We start from the raw sequence: 20747 nt of genomic DNA on the forward strand, positions 1-20747 counted from the left end.
CGTGAAAAGATCAGCCACAATCTTACAGAATGGTGGAGCAGGGTCGAGGGGCTGAATGGCTTCGTCCTGCTCCTAGTCCTAACATCCTGACGACCCGGAGGCTATTACAAAAGACTTTGGGTCTGAGGGGATGAGGCAGGGGGCAGGTGAGTGGATTTACCCCACAAAGGAGGTGTTTGATAAGGAGCCACACCAAAGGTTACTGTGTCAAATAGATGGTTCAGGTGTCGGGCTGTGGCCACAGATTGACACAGAGAGAGGATTGGCTGGTGAACAGAAAACAGAGCAGGAATGCACTGTTCATTTTCAGGCTAGAAGGACATCTCAAGCTGTGATCGGAATAGGGTTGGCGAAGGTGACCTGTGTGAGGATGATTTTCCTGGTTGTTATCCTGGGAGCCCTGGCTGCCAGCTTATGAACAGGAGACTGTCCCTTGTCATTGGCAGTCATTGGCGGCCAGATGGCTCAGGGGTTAGCACTGCAGCCTGACGGCACCTGGGACCCGGGTTCGATCCCACCCTCGGGCGACTGTCTGTTGCGAGTTTGCACCTTCTCCCCTGTGTCTGCGTGGGTTTCCTCCGGGTTCCTCCCACAGTCCAAAGATGCGCAGGTTCGGGTGGATGGGCTGTGGGAAATGCAGAGTTACAAGAATAGAATGGCTCTGGATTTGGAGAGTCAGTGTGGATTCGATGGGCCGAATGGCCTGCTCCCACACAATAGCGATTGTAAAGAATACACACACGAGCCTCGACAGAGTGAGCTCAGTGGCTGATGGAATCCGTGCTGGAATGGCAGTTCGGTAACACACACTGAGCATACTACAGCTAAATTCACGGGCAACGCGAGGAGAGGTCAGAAAACGAGTTGTGAAGCTGGATGTGGGCATGAGGTGCAGGGACGTTCAGCAGAAAGAAACAGGGGTAAAGGCAGGAGCTCAACACTAGGGGGACAGAAGCAATGCAGGAATGATGGGCCGAACAGCCTCGTTCGGAGCCTGAGATTCTCACTGAGGAAGTTCCCAGGCCATCGACCCTCTCTCCCAAACACCCCACCTCGGCGTTACCTGTCCTGGGGTTGACTGTTATCTTGGTCCCCTTCGTCCTCCTCGCCCATCGACACGGGGGCCATCACATCCTCGAAGCCGGCTCCCTGGAATCGGGACGGGCAGCAGACGTACTCCACCCCTCGGAAGAGTTCCTCCCCACAGCCCAGTAACATGCCGTAGCTGTGTAACTCCAGGGTCTCGGCAGTACAGGCCTGAGGGGGAGATGGGGGAGGATTGCTCAGCAGGTGCTTCACTCTCACACACACACACACACACACACACACACACACACACACACACACTCTCACACTCTCACACATGTAGATTAGATTAGATTCCCTACAGTGTGGAAACAGGCCCTTCGGCCCAACAAGTCCACACTGCCCCTTGCAGCATCCCACCCAGACCCATCCCCCTATAACCCTCACACCCCTGAACACTACAGGCAATTTAGTATGGCCGATCCACCTGGCCTGCACATCTTTGGACTGTGGGAGGAACCCAGAGCACCCGGAGGAAACCCACACAGACACGGGGAGAACGTGCAAACTCCACACAGACAGGTGCCTGAGGCTGGAATTGAACCCGGGTCCCTGGCACTGTGAGGCTGCAGTGCTAACCGCTGAGCCACCGTGCCGCCCACACGCACACACACACATGTACACACACACTCGTGTACGCATTCACTTGTACACAGTCATAAACATGCACACATGCACTCACAAACACGCACATGTATATATGTACACATGCACACTCAGCCACGCATACTCACATACATGCACACACGCACGTGCACACACACTCACATACAATTGCACTCCGTGTACAGCACACATGTACAGACATGTACACACACACACACACACACACACACACACACACACACACACAAACACAGTGAGACACACACAACACAGTGAGACACACACACACACACACACACACACTCACAGAGCACCATCAACAGTCCATGGCAGGGTTCGTGAGGGCTCGGACAGTGACGATCCTGGACAGCGAGCTCTCTCTTACCTCCTTGGCGACACTGTGCCAGTGAATGCGATTCTGACATGTTGACATTGTCTGCTGGTGCAGAAATTTACAGCGATCGGGGACCAGCAGGGCATCACTCACAAACCCATCGACTGCCGGGGACGGGGGAGGGAGGGACCAGGGACCGAGAGAGAGAAGGTTCATCAGTTACTCAATGCACAAGAGGAAAGATTTCATTTAAATCATCGAGTTTCCAATAGACAGGCATCCCGTCCCACCCACCGCACCCCCCCCCCACACACACACACACACACACACACACACACACACACACACACACAGGCATCCCTTCCCGCCCACCGCACCCCCCCGACACACACACACAGACAGGCATCCCGTCCCACCCACCGCACCCCCCCCCCACCCCCACCCCCCCCCCCACACACTCACACACACACACACACACACACACACACACACACAGGCATCCCTTCCCGCCCACCGCACCCCTCCGACACACACACACAGACAAGCATCCCGTCCCTCCCACCGCACCCCCGCCCCCCCCCCACACACACACACACACACACACACACACACACACACACACAATCACGCACAGACAGACATACACACGCACGCGCACACAATCACAGACACATGCACACACAGACGCACACACACTCACAATCACAGACAGACACACACACACAATCATAGACAGACGCGCACACGCACGCACACACACACACGCACACGCACACATGCACACATGCACACATGCACACACACCCACACACACACACACAGTTACCTAGGCAGCGAAAGGGAACTACAATATGAGCACGTCCGCTACATTTCCGTTTCCCTTTCTTGCACCAGTTTTCAATTCTGACCGGCTGGCTCGATTCTGTAACTCCTGTAATCTTCAACTCCGGGTACACCTAGATCATAGGGACAGCACGGGGTTAGATACAGAGTAAAGATCCCACTACACTGTCGCCCCCATCAAACACTCCCAAAAACGGGGGCAGCACGGGGTTAGATACAGAGTAAAGCTCCCTCTACACTGTCCCCCATCAAACACTCCCAAAAACGGGGGCAGCACGGGGTTAGATACAGAGTAAAGCTCCCTCTACACTGTCCCCCATCAAACACTCCCAAAAACGGGGGCAGCACGGGGTTAGATACAGAGTAAAGCTCCCTCTACACCGTCCCCCATCAAACACTCCCAAGAACGGGGGGCAGCACAGGGTTAGATACAGAGTAAAGCTCCCTCTACACTGTCCCCCCATCAAACACTCCCAAAAACGGGGGCAGCACGGGGTTAGATACAGAGTAAAGCTCCCTCTACACTGTCCCCCACCAACACTCCCAAGAACGGGGACAGCACGGGGTTAGATACAGGGTAAAGCTCCCTCTACACTGTCCCCATTTAACACTCCTGGGTCAAGGGAAGAGATTGAAATTAAACATTGTGACAGACTGAAATCAGGGCAGGACTTATACACTTCATGGTAAGGTCCTGGGGAGTGTTACTGAACAAAGAGACCCTGGGGAGCAGGTACAGAGTTCCTTGAAAGTGGAGTCGCAGGTAGACAGGGCGGTGAGGAAGGTGTCCGGTACGCTCGCCTTTATTGGTCAGTGCATTGAGTATAGGGAGTTGGGAGGGTCATGTTGGGGCTGTACAGGACATTGGTTAGGGCCACTTTTGGAATACTGTGTTCAATCCCGGTCTCCCTGCTACAGGAAGGATGGTGTGAAACTTGAAAGGGTTTGGAAAAGATTTACAGGGATGTTGCCAGGGTTTGGAGGGTTTGAGCTACAGGGAGGGGCTGGATAGGCTGGAGCTATTAATTGATGATCTCACAGTTAAGCATCCTTCCAGAAAGACTGATGAGAGTCGGGGTGGGTTTAAAGTATAGACGGAGGGTGAGAGGTTCAAATCCAATCCCAGTGTCTTGTGTTTAAAACAAGGAGAGTATCCTGGATTGAGGGTATAGTTGTGTCAGGAAGACAGGGAGCAAGGTCTATTCGAGTCTTTGGGAGAATTGAGGAACAGGCGAGAACTTTCAAAGTGATTTTTCACAGTACACAGCAAACGTATATCTCAGTGAGAATGAAGGGCTGTAGGAAAAGGGATAATGAAGGGTGTGTCCTGCCTCCTACTCTGCTCCCTGGACACCCACGGCTGTGTGGCCAAATTCCAAACAAAAGCCGTCTCCAAGCTTGCCGACAACACCAGGACAGATATGAAAACAAGGACGGGTCAGAGTACAGGGAGGAGACAGAGGGCTTGGTCACGCGTGAGAATAGTCTCTCTCTCAACATCAGCAAAGGTAACAAACTGGTCAGTGAGTTTGGAAGAAAGGAGGGCAACATGTCCACCCCCATCAGCATCAGCAGAGAGGGTCGAAAGCGTCGGGTTTCTAGGGGTGACCGTAACCAACAACGTGTCCCAGATTTCCCACGGAAATGCGACAGACAGGGAAGCACAAACAATGCCTCTTCTACCCAAGGTGGCTCAGGAAATTTGGCATGTCCATAGGTCCCTCACCAACTCCAACAGATGTCCCATAGAAAGTATTCTGTTCAGGTGCATAATGGCCTGGTACGGCAACTGCCCTGCTCGGGACCGTAAGAAAGTACAGAAGGTGGTGTGCAGAACCCAGGCCATCACGGGAAGCCAACCCTCCAACCGTGGGCTGTATTTGCACGGCTCACTGCTGCAGAAAGGCAGACATCGTCATCAAAGCTTGATCAATAGAGGGGTTTAGATAGAGTGTCCTTTCCCCCGGGTGGGGGGGCTTCAAGGCTATGGGGCACATTTTTAAGATGAGAGGAGGGGGATGAAAAAACACATGAGGGTGTTTTTTTCCCCACACAGAGGGTGGTCCATGTGTGGAATGAGCTTCCTGAGGAAGCGGTGGGTGTGGGGACAGTTACAGAGTTTAGAAGACATTTGGATAAGGACATGGATAGGGAAAGGTTTGGAGGGATATGGGCCAGGAGCAGGGAGGTGGGGGACTAGTTTAGTTTGGGATTATGGTCAGCACGGACTGGTTGGGCCGAAGGGTCTGTTTCCAAGCTGTATGAGTCTATGACCCCTCACACCCTGCTGATGCTTTCCTGCAACTTCTTCCTTCAGGCAGAAAGTATGAAACTTAATGATACGTGGCCACAGGTTTGAGGACAGCTTCTTCCCTGCTGGCATTCCATCGCTGAATAGACCTTCCAAACTTCAAACTTTGTTGATCTTGTTAAGTTCAGCCTTGCTTCACGCACCTCCTGTTTAGTGCAACCTGTGAGCCTCGCTCTGTCTACTGAACACAAAACAAAACTGTTCACTGCCCTCAGGTACATGTGATTACAATAAATCAAATCAGACCAAAATCAGCCTGGGTAACTCAAGAAGTGAATTGAAAGGGTAATGTATAGAGTGATTAGTGGGAGACTAGGGAATTGGGGAATCTTTAAATGTCAGAGGGTGCATACATGAGAATCAATGGTCAGCACAACATCGTGGGTTGAAGGGCCCGTTCTGTGCTGTACTGTTCTATGTTCTATGTCAACAGAAGGCCATGAGAAAACTGACAAAGGATGTTAAGGTGGATTGTGAGAGTAAATTAGCTCAGAATGTAAAAACAGCCAACGATTCTACAAATATGTAAAGTGAAAAAGAGTGGCGCTGGTCCTAGAGAGGATGAGGAAGGGGATTTAATAACGGGAAATGAGGAAATAGCTGGGAGTTTGAGCAGGTTGTTTCGGGTCAGTCTTCACAGTGGAAGACACAGACAACATGATGATGAGGAGACTACGGGTGGGGAGGTGGAAACAATTGTTATCACTTCGGAGGCAGCTTTGGGAAAGCTACTGGGGGCTAAAGGTAGACAATTCTCCTGCTCCTGATGGAATGCAGCCCAGGAGACTAAACAAGGAGGAGGTGGGGAATGGCAAATGTGCTGCTGGTAATTTACCCAAAATTGACTGGACCCTGGGCCAGTTCTGGCCAATTGAAAAACAGCAAATGTGACACCACTGCTTCAAGAATGAGGTCGACAAACTCCAGATAATGGCAGGTCCGTTAGCTTCAGTGGGGAAATGCTCGAATCCATCTTCAACCAAGACACAGCGAGACATCTGCATTAAAACGGTCTCCAACTGGAGGGCAGCGTATGTTCAAGTAAATTTACTGGAATTCTTTCAGCACGTTACGCGTGCAATGGACAAAGGGGACCTCGTAGATGTGGTGTATCTGGATTTCCAACAGGCATCCAACGAGATTCTGTACAACGGGCTGCTCCATAAGATAAAGGTGCACAGCGCTCCAGGCGATGTATTGGCATGGATCGAGGATCGGTTAACAAACAGGAAGCATAGGGTGGGGGTAAATGAGTGCTTTCCTGGTTGGCGAGCGGTGACTAGTGGTGAGCCTCAGGGATCACTGCTGGGACTGCAATTGTTTCCAATGTATTTGATGATTTGGAATTGGGGACCAAGTGTAACATGTCAAAGTCTGTGGATGGCACTGAGATCAGTGATACAGCAAAGTGTGCAGAGGACTCTGAAAGTTTGCAGAGGGATGTAGACAGTTTAAGTGAGTGAGCGAAGGTCTGGCAGACGGAGTACAATGTTGATAAGTGTGAGGCCATCCACTTTGGTAGGAATAACAGTGAAAAGGACTGCGCAGAGGGACCTGGGTGTCCTTGCGCATGAATTACAGAAGGTTGGTTTGCAGGTGCAGCAGGTAGTTAAGAAAGCAAATGGAATACTGTCCTTCATTGCTCGAGGGATGGAGTTTAAAAGCAGGGAGACTGTGTTACAGCTGTATAGGGAGCTGGTGAGGTCACACCTGGTGTACTGTGTGCAGTTTTGGGCTCCTTACTTGAGAAAGGATGTCCTGGCACTGGAAGGGCTACAGAGGAGATTCGCCAGGTTAATGCCGGAGTTGAGAGAGTTGGCTTATGAAGAGAGACTGAATAGACCGGGACTATATTCATTGGAATTGAGAGGGAATGATGGGGTTCTTATAGAAAATTACGAAAGGGAATAGATAAACTAGAAGCAGGGAGGCTGTTTCCACTGGGGCGGGTGACACTAGAACGAGGGGGCACAGCCTCAGAATAAGGGGCAGCAGGTTTAGGGCTGAGTTGAGGAGGAACGTCTTCACCCAAAGGGCCATGAATCTGTGGAATTCCCTGCCCAGTGAAGCAGCTGGAGCTTCCTCGTCGAATGTCTTTAAGGCAACGGGAGACAATTTTGTGAACAGTTGAGGGAGTTAGGGTCACGGTGAGATGGTGGGTAAGTGAGACCGAGGTCACAACATGACCAGCCACCATCTTATCGAATCGCGGAGCAGGGCCGAAGGGCTGAACGGCCTCGTCCTGCTCCTGTTTCTGATGCTTTTTCTGTGGTTTCTAAGCACGGGGTTAGAGACAGAGTAAAGCTCCCTCTGCACTGTCCCCCCCATCAAATACCCCCAGCACAGGGACAGCACGGGGTTAGATCCCAGCACAGGGACAGCACGGGGTTAGAGACAGAGTAAAGCTCCCTCTACACTGTACCCCATCAAATACCCCCAGCACAGGGACAGCACGGGGTTAGATCACAGCACGGGGACAGCACGGGGTTAGATCACAGCACGGGGACAGCACGGGGTTAGATCACAGCAGAGGGTTAGATCCCAGCAGAGGGTTAGATCCCAGCAGAGGGACAGCATGGGGTTAGAGACAGAGTAAAGCTCCCTCTACACTGTACCCCATCAAATACCCCCAGCAGGGGGACAGCACGGGGTTCCATACCTTCACACAGTAGGCGAGGATTTCGTCCCTGGTTCCGAGGCAGCTCTGGGTCCCAAATGGATCTGGTTCCCATTGGCCCGTCTCACTGTCCAATACCATGTTGAGCTTCCCACAAAACATGGCGACCTGGGGTTCCCACTGCCTCGGCCTGTCGCCTCCCATCCTGCTGAGAGACTGCACCGTCCAGGAAGGAGTTACATATCACACATCAGCAACGGTTCCCGTTCCCCAAACCCTCCCGTGTCCCCCCCACTCCCTCCCCACCATGTCCCTCAGTCCCCACCCTCCCCCACCCCACCGTGTCCCTCAGTCCCCACCCGCCCCCTCCCCCCGTGTCCCACGGTCCCCACCCTCTCCCTCAGTCCCCACCCTCCCCCTCCACCCGTGTCCCTCAGTCCCCATCCCCCAGTGTCCCTCAGTCTCCACCCTCCCCTCACCCCGTGACCCTCAGTCCCCACCCTCTCCCTCCCCCCGTGTCCCACAGTCCCCACCCTCCCCCTCAGTCCCCACCTTCCCCCTCACCCCGTGTCCCACAGTCCCCACCCTCACCCTCCCCCGTGTCACTCAAAACCCACCCTCCCCCTCACCGCGTGTCCCTCGGTCCCCACCCTCCCCCACACCCCGTGTCCCTCAGTCCACACCCTCACCCTCAGTCCCCACCCTCTCCTTCACCCCGTGTCCCTCAGTCCCCACCCTCCCCCTCACCCAGAGTCCCTCAATACCCACCCTCCCCCTCACCCCGTGTCCCTCGGTCCCCACCCTCCCCCACACCCCATGACCCTCAGTCCATACCCTCACCCTCAGTCCCCACCCGCTCCCTCGCCCCGTGTCTCTCAGTCCCCACCCTCCCCCTCACCCAGTGTCCCACAGTCCCCACTCTCCCCCACAGTCCCCACCCTCCCCCTCCCCCATGTCCCTTAGTCCTCACCCTCACCCTCAGTCCCCACCCTCTCTCTCACCCCATGTCCGTCAGTCCCCACCCTCTCCCTCAGTCCCCACCTTTTCCCTCAGCCCCCACCCTCTCCCTCTCCCTCAGTCCCCACCCTGCCCCTCAACCCATATCCCTCAAAACCCACCCATATCCCTCAGTCCCCACCCTCCGCCTCACCCTGTGTCCCTCAGTCCCCACCCTCTCCCTCACCCTCTGTCCCTCAATACACAACCCCTCCCTCCAACCCTCCCCATCTACCTCAGTCCCCACCCTCTCCCTCAGTCCCCACTCTCCTGCTCACCCCATGTCCCTCAATACCCATCCTCTTCCTCGATCCCCACCCCCCGCCTCACTCCCCCTCTCCCTCGATCCCCACCCCCCTGCCTCACTCCCCCCTCCCTCGATCCCCAGCCCCCTGCCTCACTCCCCCCCTCGATCCCCACCCCCCGTCTCACTCACCACCACTCGATCCCCAGCCCCCGCCTCACTCCCCCCTCCCTCGATCCCCACCCCCTACCTCACTGCCCCCCCGTCGATCCCCACCCCCTACCTCGATCCCCAACCCCCTGCCTCACTCCCCCCACCTCGATCCCCACCCCCCCGCCTCACTCCCCACCCCCCCGCCTCACTCCCCCCTCCCTCGATCCCCACCCCCGCCTCACTCCCCCTCTCCCTCGATCCCCACCCCCGCCTCACTCCCCCTCTCCCTCGATCCCCACTCCCTCCATCGATCCCCACCCCCTGCCTCAACCCCCCGATCCCCACCCCCCGCCTCACTCCCCTCCGAACCCCACCCCCCGCCTCACTCCCCCCGCCTCACTTCCCCCCTCGATCCCCACCCCCCACCGCACTCCCCCCCCTCGATCCCCACCCCTTCCCTTGATTCCCACCCCCCTCGATCCCCACCCCCCTGCCTCACTCCCCCCTCCCTCGATCCCCACCCCCCTCGATCCCCACCCCCCTGCCTCACTCCCCCCTCCCTCGATCCCCACCCCCCTCGATCCCCACCCCCCCTGCCTCACTCCCCCCTCCCTCGATCCCCACCCCCCTGCCTCACTCCCCCCTCCCTCGATCCCCACCCCCCTGCCTCACTCCCCCCTCCCTCGATCCCCACCCCCCTGCCTCACTGCCCTTCCCCCTCTCCCTCGATCCCCACCCACTCACTCGATCCCCACCCCCTCCCTCAGTGCCCCAGGCCTGCACTGGAGGTTGAGCTGGTTCCTGTTTGTTGTGCTGTTGGAGGCCCCCAGGGGGCGCTAGTGCAAGGTGCAGAGTCAGGCCTTCTACCCAGTGGACGTCCCCCCCCCCCACCCAATAGCAGACCCCATTCTACCCTCAACCCAGCTCGCAACCATACAGCTGTACAGCATGGACACAGACCCTTCAGCCCAACCCGTCCGTGCTGACCCAATATCCTAAATCAATCCAGTGCCATTTCCCAGCATTTGGCCCATTTCCCTCTAACCCCTTCCTATCCATGTCCCCATCCAGGTGCCTTTTAAATGCTGTAACTGTACCAGCCCCCACCACTTCCTCTGGCAGCTCATTCCATACACGCACCACCCTCTGTGTGAAAAAGTTACCCCTCAGGTCCCTTTTAAACCTTTCCCCTCTCACCTTAAACCTGTGCCCCTCTAGTTTTGGACTCCCCCACCCTGGGGGGGAAAGACCTTGTCTATTCACCCTATCCATGCCCCTCATGATTTTATAAACCTCTATAAGGTCACCCTTCAGCCCCCGACGCTCCAGGGAAAATAGCCCCAGCCTATCCAGCCCCTCCCTGTAGTTCAAACCCTCCAAACCCTGGCAACATCCCTGTAAATCTTTTCCGAACCCTTTCAAGTTTCACACCATCCTTCCTGTAGCAGGGAAACGGGAACCGGACACAGAGCTGACAGTCTTTGTCACCCCTCCCTGTGACCCCACCAATGGGTGAAAGAGTAAGGGTGGGGGTGTTCACCGACACAGGACTAACCTCCAGCAGTGGCAGAGGGCCCACGACAGAGACGGCCTGCACAGGAGAGCTGTCTCAGCCTGGCAGGATGGTAGACTGCCCAGGTAGTCAGACCGGCACAGCAAGATCCAACAGAGCCAGCATACAGACAGTCTCACTGTCAATGACAGGAGAGGGCCAGAGCTGGATTCCCTGAGAATACGCACCCATCCCCTACAAAACAGACAAGCACCAAAACACAGGAACACAGCACACGGCTCTTCAATCACAACATCGGCACTCCCGCCCTCACCCTCCTACTCCTGGGGAGGTCTCTCTAAACACCACCCCCTCTCTCTCTCTCTCTCTCTCTCACACACACACACACACACAGACACAGATACACAGACACACACAAAAACACATGCACACACAAGCACTCCTGCATATGGGCTGGTGTGTCTCAAATATCCTGATCGTGGTAATCTCTGAGATAGTGGGCACTGTCGGAGGGTCAGTGCTGAGGGAGCGGGCACTGTCGGAGGGTCAGTGCTGAGGGAGCGGGCACTGTCGGAGGGTCAGTGCTGAGGGAGCGGGCACTGTCGGAGGGTCAGTGCTGAGGGAGCGGGCACTGTCGGAGGGTCAGTGCTGAGGGAGCGGGCACTGTCGGAGGGTCAGTGCTGAGGGAGCGGGCACTGTCTGAGGGTCAGTGCTGAGGGAGTGGGCACTGTCGGAGGGTCAGTGCTGAGGGAGCGGGCACTGTGTGAGGGTCAGTGCTGAGGAAGGGGGCCCTATCTCTTTCTGGACGAAATTAGACTGAACAGCAGGTGCTGTGTCAACAAATCCCTTTGGAGTTGATCCTATCGTGACATCTCCCAAAGGGTTTTCCCACTGAGAGCAACTGCTCAGAATATTCCGGAATACTCGTACACGGAATAGTCCCAAATCACCTCCTCTCAAAATGTCTGCCCATCATGCTCTGCAGCGCTCTACCTGTGTGTGTGTGTGTGTGTGTGTGTGTGTGTGTGTGTGTGTGTGTGTGTGTGTCTATCTGTCTGTCTATGTGTCTGTGTGTGTCCCTGTGTGAGTGTTTGCGTGTGTCTTTGTGTGTGTTGGCGAGGGAGTGAGGCAATGCATCTGTTGGGGGTAGTGTGCGTGTTGGGGACTGTGTCTGTGTGTCTATGAGCGTGTGTTTCCATTGTGTCTAACCCCATGCTGTCCCTGCCCTGGTTCAGAGATAGGGAGGGGGTGTAGGGGCTGGAGGGGGTTACAGAGATAGGGAGGGGGTGTAGGGGCTGGAGGGGGTTACAGAGATAGGGAGGGGGTGTAGGGGCTGGAGGGGGTTACAGAGATAGGGAGGGGGTGTAGGGGCTGGAGGGGGTTACAGAGATAGGGAGAGGGTGTAGGGGCTGGAGGGGGTTACAGAGATAGGGAGGGGGTGTAGGGGCTGGAGGGGGTTACAGAGATAGGGAGGGGGTGTAGGGGCTGGAGGGGGTTACAGAGATAGGGAGGGGGTGTAGAGGCTGGAGGGGGTTACAGAGATAGGGAGAGGGTGTAGCGGCTGGAGGGGGTTACAGAGATAGGGAGGGGGTGTAGGGGCTGGAGGGGGTTACAGAGATAGGGAGGGGGTGTAGGGGCTGGAGGGGGTTACAGAGATAGGGAGAGGGTGTAGCGGCTGGAGGGGGTTACAGAGATAGGGAGGGGGTGTAGGGGCTGGAGGAGGTTACAGAGATAGGGAGGGGGTGTAGAGGCTGGAGGGGGTTACAGAGATAGGGAGGGGGTGTAGGGGCTGGAGGGGGTTACAGAGATAGGGAGGGGGTGTAGGGGCTGGAGGGGGTTACAGAGATAGGGAGGGGGTGTAGGGGCTGGAGGGGGTTACAGAGATAGGGAGGGGGTGTAGGGGCTGGAGGAGGTTACAGAGATAGGGAGGGGGTGTAGGGGTTGGAGGGGGTTACAGAGATAGGGAGGGGGTGTAGGGGCTGGAGGGGGTTACAGAGATAGGGAGGGGGTGTAGGGGCTGGAGGGGGTTACAGAGATAGGGAGGGGGTGTAGGGGCTGGAGGGGGTTACAGAGATAGGGAGAGGGTGTAGGGGCTGGAGGGGGTTACAGAGACAGGGAGGGGGTGTAGGGGCTGGAGGGGGTTACAGAGACAGGGAGGGGGTGTAGGGGCTGGAGGGGGTTACAGAGATAGGGAGGGGGTGTAGGGGGAGGGGGATGGTGGTAGGTGTTACACTTGCAGAAGCTTCCACACTGGACCCGGTGCCAAGGGTGAGTGCCCGAGTCCGGAGGGTCCCTCTGCCTTCATCCACAAACTCAGAGTGAGCCACCCCCCACCTTCCTCCCCCTCCCTCCCCACTGCTGTAAGCGCCCCCTCCCCACCTACCCAAGGTGAGGGACAATGACTCCCTCCCCTCAGATAGAGACCAGGATGGGCTGCGATCATTCTGTTCAGATCGGGGATGATCATGGAGGGTTCACATTGTGTTCACTCTCGTAAACCTCCTCAGGCAACGACTCCCAGATAAACCTTTTCTTCCATCTCTCCCTCCATGCCCATCCTTCCACCTATCCCTCCGTCTCCGTCCCCATCCCTCCATCTCTCCGTCCATCTCTCCCTCCATCCCCATCCCTCCATCTCCCCATCCATCCCTACTCTCCCATCGCTCGGCCCGTCCCCATCCCTCCATCGCTCCCACCATCCCCATTCCTCCATCTCCTGCTCCATCCCCATCCTTCCACCTCTCCCTCCATCCCCATTCTTCCATCTCCCCCTCTGTCCCCATCCCTCCATCTCACCTTCCATCTCTCCCTCCATCCCATCCCTTCATCCCAATCTCTCCATCCCTCCATCTCTCCTCCATCCCCGTCCTTCCATCTCTCCCTCCATCCCCATCTCTCCATCTCTCCCTCCGTCCCCCTCCCTCCATCTCTCCCTCCGTCCCCCTCCCACCATATCCCCATCCATCCATCTCCCCATCCTTCTATCGCCCCCTCCACCCATCTCCCCAGCCTTCCATCTCTCCCTCCAAATCCCCATCCCTCCATCTCTCCCTCCCCCCATCTCTCCCTCTATCTCCCCATCCCTCAATCTCTCCCTCCGTCCATCTCCCCATCCCTCCCTCTCTTCCTCCATCCATCTGTCTCTGTCCTGCTCTCTTTCGCCCCCTTTCCCGCTCTCTCATCCCCGTCTCTTTCTCCCTCCCTGTCTCTCAATTCCCCCGCCCTCTCTCTCTCTCTCTCTACCTCCCGCTCCATCTCCGCCCCCTCTCCCTTCCCCCACTCCCTCTCTCATACATTACCTGTCTGACTGCACCCCTCCTTTCTCCTTGACTATCTCTCTTGCGGACTCCCCTCCCTCACCCCTCCTCTCGCTCTCACCGCTCTCCACCCCCCGTCCCTCGTTGCTGTATTTTTTTCTACCTTCCTGTCAATCATCCTCTCTCAAGGTCTCCATTCCAAATTCTCTCTCTCGCGCTCTCTCTCTCTCTCTCTCTCTACCTCCTTTCCATTCTCTCTATCACTGTCCATGTCTCCTCCTTCACTCTCCCTCTGCTGCTGCCTTTTTCCTATCCCTCCATCCCTACACTCACCCCCACGTCCCTGTCAGCCTCATTCCCTCCATTCCATATATCTCACTCCCTGCAACCGTATCCCCCTCTCTCAGTCTCCCCAAGCCCCCGTCACTCTGCTCTCTCTCCGTTTCCCCGTCTCTCTGTCTATCACAGCCCCTAGTGTCTCTCTCTCTCTCTCTCTCTCTCATCCCACACACTCTCTCTCATTTATCCTCCCTGTCTCAATCACACCCTCCCCCACCCTTCTCTCTCTCTCTCTCTCTCTCTCTCTCTTTCTAAATCTCAATCTTTCCCCCTCTCTTTCTCCATCACAGCCCATTTCTGTCTCTCTCCCTCTCTCAGACACTTTCACCTTCTCTTTCTTCCTCAAAGCCTCCCACTCTACTCAGCTCTATTGTCTGGCCCACCCCATCCCTTTGTCCCCACCCCAACCATCTCTATTCTCTCTCTCTCTCTCTCTCCCCCCATCTCTCTCCATCCACTCCCTCTGTCTCTCTATCCCAGTTGCTCTCTCTGTCTCCGCACAGCCTCCCTCTTTCCATCTGTCTCCCTTTCCTGCCCCTCTCCCACCAACCTCTCTCTCTCTCTCTCTCTCTCTCTCCTTCCCCCATCTCCCCGCTCTCTTTCCCTCTCCATCCCCTCCCTCCCCTCTCTGTCTCCCCCACCCTCTGTCACCCTCTGTCCCTCCCCCTCTCTCTCACCCTCCCTCCGTCACCCGGTCTGTCTCTCTCTCTCTCTGTCTGTCTCCCCCTCCATCCACCTCCCTGCTCTCGCTCCTTTTCTCTCTCTCTCTGTCTCCCCCCACCCCGTCACCCTACTCTCTCCCTCTCTGTATCTCTCTCTCCCTCTCTGTCTTGTTCACCCCCGCTACGTCTCCCTGCTCTCCCCACCTCTCTCCCTCTCTCCCTCCCTCCCTGCTGCAGTCTCTCTGCATCCATGTTGCCCTTGTGCAGTGACATTCTCCAGTGAAGAGGGATCACGACAGATGGGAGTAGCACAGACACAGGCAGCTTTATTGTGGCTGCAGGAGCCCCGTGCCTGAGCCAGTATCTCTCACCTCAGCGTAATCAGCAGCTGTGCACAGAACACCAACCGCGAGAGCAGTGACGAGCAGGGAGCCGCCAGCAGCTCGTTCTCGGACCCTCACAGGCATCCTGGTGGTTTCTACAGCTAGCTCCGGCTCTCTCTCTCTCTCTCTCTCTCTCTCTCTGTCCCTCTCTCTGCTTTGCTCGCTCCGTCTGCCTGTCTCCGCTGACAGTGTGACTCACTCAGTCTCTCTGAGTGACGAACCCCCAGCGCTGCATCTGCCTGGGATTCTGCAGAACAAACAACAAGCCGACCCTGTCAGGGACACACCTACAGCACCCGCCCGGCACCTCCTACCGAGCCTCGGCTACAGCCGCTCAGCATCACCGTCTACAGGCGGGGGGGGCACCTACAGACTCACACACACACACAGACACACACTCTCACACTGACACGGACACACACACACTGACACGGACACACACACACACTGACACGGACCCACACACACACTGAGACGGACACACACACACTGACACGGACACACACACACTGACACGGACACACACAAACACTGACACGGACACACACACACACTGAGACGGACACACACACACTGACACGGACACACACACACTGACACGGACACACACACACTGAGACGGACACACACACACTGACACGGACACACACACACACTGAGACGGGCACACACACACTGACACGGGCACACACACACTGACACGGGCACACACACTGAGACGGGCACACACACTGAGACGGGCACACACACACACTGAGACGGACACACACACACTGACACGGGCACACACACACACACTGAGACGGGCACACACACTGAGACGGGCACACACACACTGACACGGGCACACACACACTGACACGGGCACACACACACTGACACAGACACACACACACACTGACACGGGCACACACACACTGAGACGGGCACACACACACTGACACGGGCACACACACACTGACACAGACAAACACACACTGACACGGGCACACACACACTGACACAGGCACACACACACACTGACACGGGCACACACACACACACTGACACGGGCACACACACACTGACACGGGCACACACACTGACACGGGCACACACACACTGAGACGGGCACACACACACACTGAGACGGACACACACACACTGACATGGGCACACACACTGAGACGGGCACACACACACACTGACGCAGGCACACACACACACTGAGACGGGCACACACACACACTGAGACGGGCACACACACACACTGAGACGGGCACACACACACACTGAGACGGACACACACACACTGAGACGGGCACACACACACTGAGACGGGCACACACACACACTGAAACGGGCACACACACACTGACACGGGCACACACACACACTGACACGGGCACACACACACACTGACACGGACACACACACACTGACACGGGCACACACACACACTGACACGGGCACACACACACACTGACACGGGCACACACACACTGACACGGGCACACACACACTGACACGGGCACACACACACACTGACACGGGCACACATACACACTGACACGGGCACACACACACTGACACGGACACACACACACACACTGAGACGGGCACACACACACACTGACACGGGCACACACACACACTGACACGGGCACACACACACTGACACGGGCACACACACACACTGACACGGGCACACACACACTGACACGGACACACACACACTGACACGGACACACACACACTGACACGGGCACACACACACTGACACGGGCACACACACACACTGACACGGGCACACACACACTGACACGGGCGCACACACACTGACAAGGGCACACACACACTGACACGGGCACACACACACACTGACACGGGCACACACACACTGACACGGGCACACGCACACACTGAGATGGACACACACACACACTGACACGGGCACACACACACTGACACGGGCACACACACACACTGACACGGGCACACACACACACTGACACGGGCACACACACACTGACACGGGCACACACACACACTGAGATGGACACACACACACTGACACGGGCACACACACACACTGAGACGGACACACACACACTGACATGGGCACACACACACTGACACGGGCACACACACACACTGAGACGGACACACACACACTGACACGGGCACACACACACACTGACACGGGCACACACACACTGACACGGGCACACACACACACTGAGACGGACACACACACACTGACACGGGCACACACACACACTGACATGGGCACACACACACACTGACACGGACACACACACACTGACACGGGCACACACACACACTGACACGGGCACACACACACACTGACACGGGCACACACTGACACGGGCACACACACACTGACACGGGCACACACACACTGACACGGGCACACACACACACTGAGACGGACACACACACACACTGACACGGGCACACACACACTGACACGGGCACACACACACACTGACACAGGCACACACACACTGACACGGGCACACACACACTGACACGGGCACACACACACACTGAGACGGACACACACACACACTGACACGGGCACACACACACACACTGACACGGGCACACACACACTGACACGGGCACACACACACACTGACACGGGCACACACACACACTGACACGGGCACACACACACTGACACGGGCACACACACACTGACACGGGCACCACACACACACTGAGACGGACACACACACACCGACACGGACACACACACACACACTGACACGGGCACACACACACTGACACGGGCACACACACACTGACACGGGCACCACACACACACTGAGACGGACACACACACACCGACACGGACACACACACACACACTGACACGGGCACACACACACTGACACGGACACACACACACACACACACTGACACGGGCACACACACACTGACACGGGCACACACACACACTGACACGGGCACACACACACACTGAGACGGACACACACACACTGACACGGGCACACACACACACTGAGACGGACACACGCACACTGACACGGGCACACACACACTGACACGGGCACACACACACTGACACGGGCACACACACACACTGAGACGGGCACACACACACACACTGACACGGGCACACACACACTGACACGGGCACACACACACACTGGCACGGGCACACACACACACTGACACGGGCACACACACACACTGACACGGGCACACACACACACTGACACGGGCACACACACACCGACACGGACACACACACACACTGACACGGGCACACACACACACTGACACGGGCACACACACACACTGTCACGGGCACACACACACTGACACGGGCACACACACACACTGACACGGGCACACTCACACTGACACGGGCACACACACGCACTGACACGGGCACACACACACCGACACGGACACACACACACCGACACGGGCACACACACACCGACACGGGCACACACACACACTGACACGGGCACACACACACACTGACACGGGCACACACACACTGACACGGACACACACACTGACACGGGCACACACACACTGAGACGGGCACACACACACTGAGACGGGCACACACACACACTGAGACGGGCACACACACACTGAGACGGGCACACACACACTGACACGGGCACACACACACTGACACGGGCACACACGCTGAGACGGGCACACACACACACTGAGACGGACACACACACACTGACACGGGCACACACACACTGACACGGGCACACACACACACTGAGACGGACACACACACACACACTGAGACGGGCACACACACACACTGACACGGGCACACACACACACTGTCACGGGCACACACACACTGACACGGGCACACACACACACTGACACGGGCACACTCACACTGACACGGGCACACACACACTGACACGGGCACACACACGCACTGACACGGGCACACACACACCGACACGGACACACACACACCGACACGGGCACACACACACACTGACACGGGCACACACACACACTGACACGGGCACACACACACTGACACGGACACACACACTGACACGGGCACACACACACTGAGACGGGCACACACACACTGATACGGGCACACACACACACTGAGACGGGCACACACACACTGACACGGGCACACACACACTGACACGGGCACACACACTGAGACGGGCACACACACACACTGAGACGGACACACACACACTGACACGGGCACACACACACTGACACGGGCACACACACACACTGAGACGGACACGCACACACTGACACGGGCACACACACACACTGACACGGGCACACACACTGACACGGGCACACACACACTGAGACGGGCACACACACACACTGAGACGGACACACACACACACTGAGACGGACACACACACACTGACATGGGCACACACACTGAGACGGGCACACACACACACTGACGCAGGCACACACACACTGAGACGGGCACACACACACACTGAAACGGGCACACACACACTGACACGGGCACACACACACACTGACACGGGCACACACACACACTGAGACGGGCACACACACACACTGAGACGGACACACACACACTGACACGGGCACACACACACACTGACACGGGCACACACACACACTGACACAGACACACACACACACTGACACGGACACACACACACTGACACGGGCACACACACACACTGACACGGGCACACATACACACTGACACGGGCACACACACACTGACACGGACACACACACACACACTGAGACGGGCACACACACACACTGACACGGGCACACACACACACTGACACGGGCACACACACACACTGACACGGGCACACACACACTGACACGGGCACACACACACACTGACACGGGCACACACACACTGACACGGACACACACACACTGACACGGGCACACACACACTGACACGGGCACACACACACTGACACGGGCACACACACACACTGACACGGGCACACACACACTGACACGGGCGCACACACACTGACAAGGGCACACACACACTGACACGGGCACACACACACACTGACACGGGCACACACACACTGACACGGGCACACGCACACACTGAGATGGACACACACACACACTGACACGGGCACACACACACTGACACGGGCACACACACACACTGACACGGGCACACACACACACTGACACGGGCACACACACACTGACACGGGCACACACACACACTGAGATGGACACACACACACTGACACGGGCACACACACACACTGAGACGGACACACACACACTGACATGGGCACACACACACTGACACGGGCACACACACACACTGAGACGGACACACACACACTGACACGGGCACACACACACACTGACACGGGCACA

General features: G+C 56.8%; 1 protein-coding gene across 1 annotated transcript in view; it reads right to left on the bottom strand.

Moving 5' to 3' along the window:
* Positions 1 to 15641, bottom strand: part of aplp1 (amyloid beta (A4) precursor-like protein 1) — a 48404-nt gene extending 32763 nt beyond the window's left edge. The window contains exons 1-5 of the mRNA XM_059641267.1: positions 15333 to 15641; positions 7840 to 8013; positions 2853 to 2982; positions 2078 to 2190; positions 1064 to 1257 (exon numbers count right to left, since the gene is read on the bottom strand). Coding sequence (XP_059497250.1) covers positions 1064 to 1257; positions 2078 to 2190; positions 2853 to 2982; positions 7840 to 8013; positions 15333 to 15428 — 707 coding nt within the window. The 5' untranslated portion in view covers positions 15429 to 15641. The remainder of the gene's footprint in view (positions 1 to 1063; positions 1258 to 2077; positions 2191 to 2852; positions 2983 to 7839; positions 8014 to 15332) is intronic.
* Positions 15642 to 20747: the final 5106 nt, after the last annotated feature.

The sequence above is a fragment of the Stegostoma tigrinum genome, chromosome 41 (assembly GCF_030684315.1).
Source record: "Stegostoma tigrinum isolate sSteTig4 chromosome 41, sSteTig4.hap1, whole genome shotgun sequence".
NCBI lineage: Eukaryota > Metazoa > Chordata > Chondrichthyes > Orectolobiformes > Stegostomatidae > Stegostoma > Stegostoma tigrinum.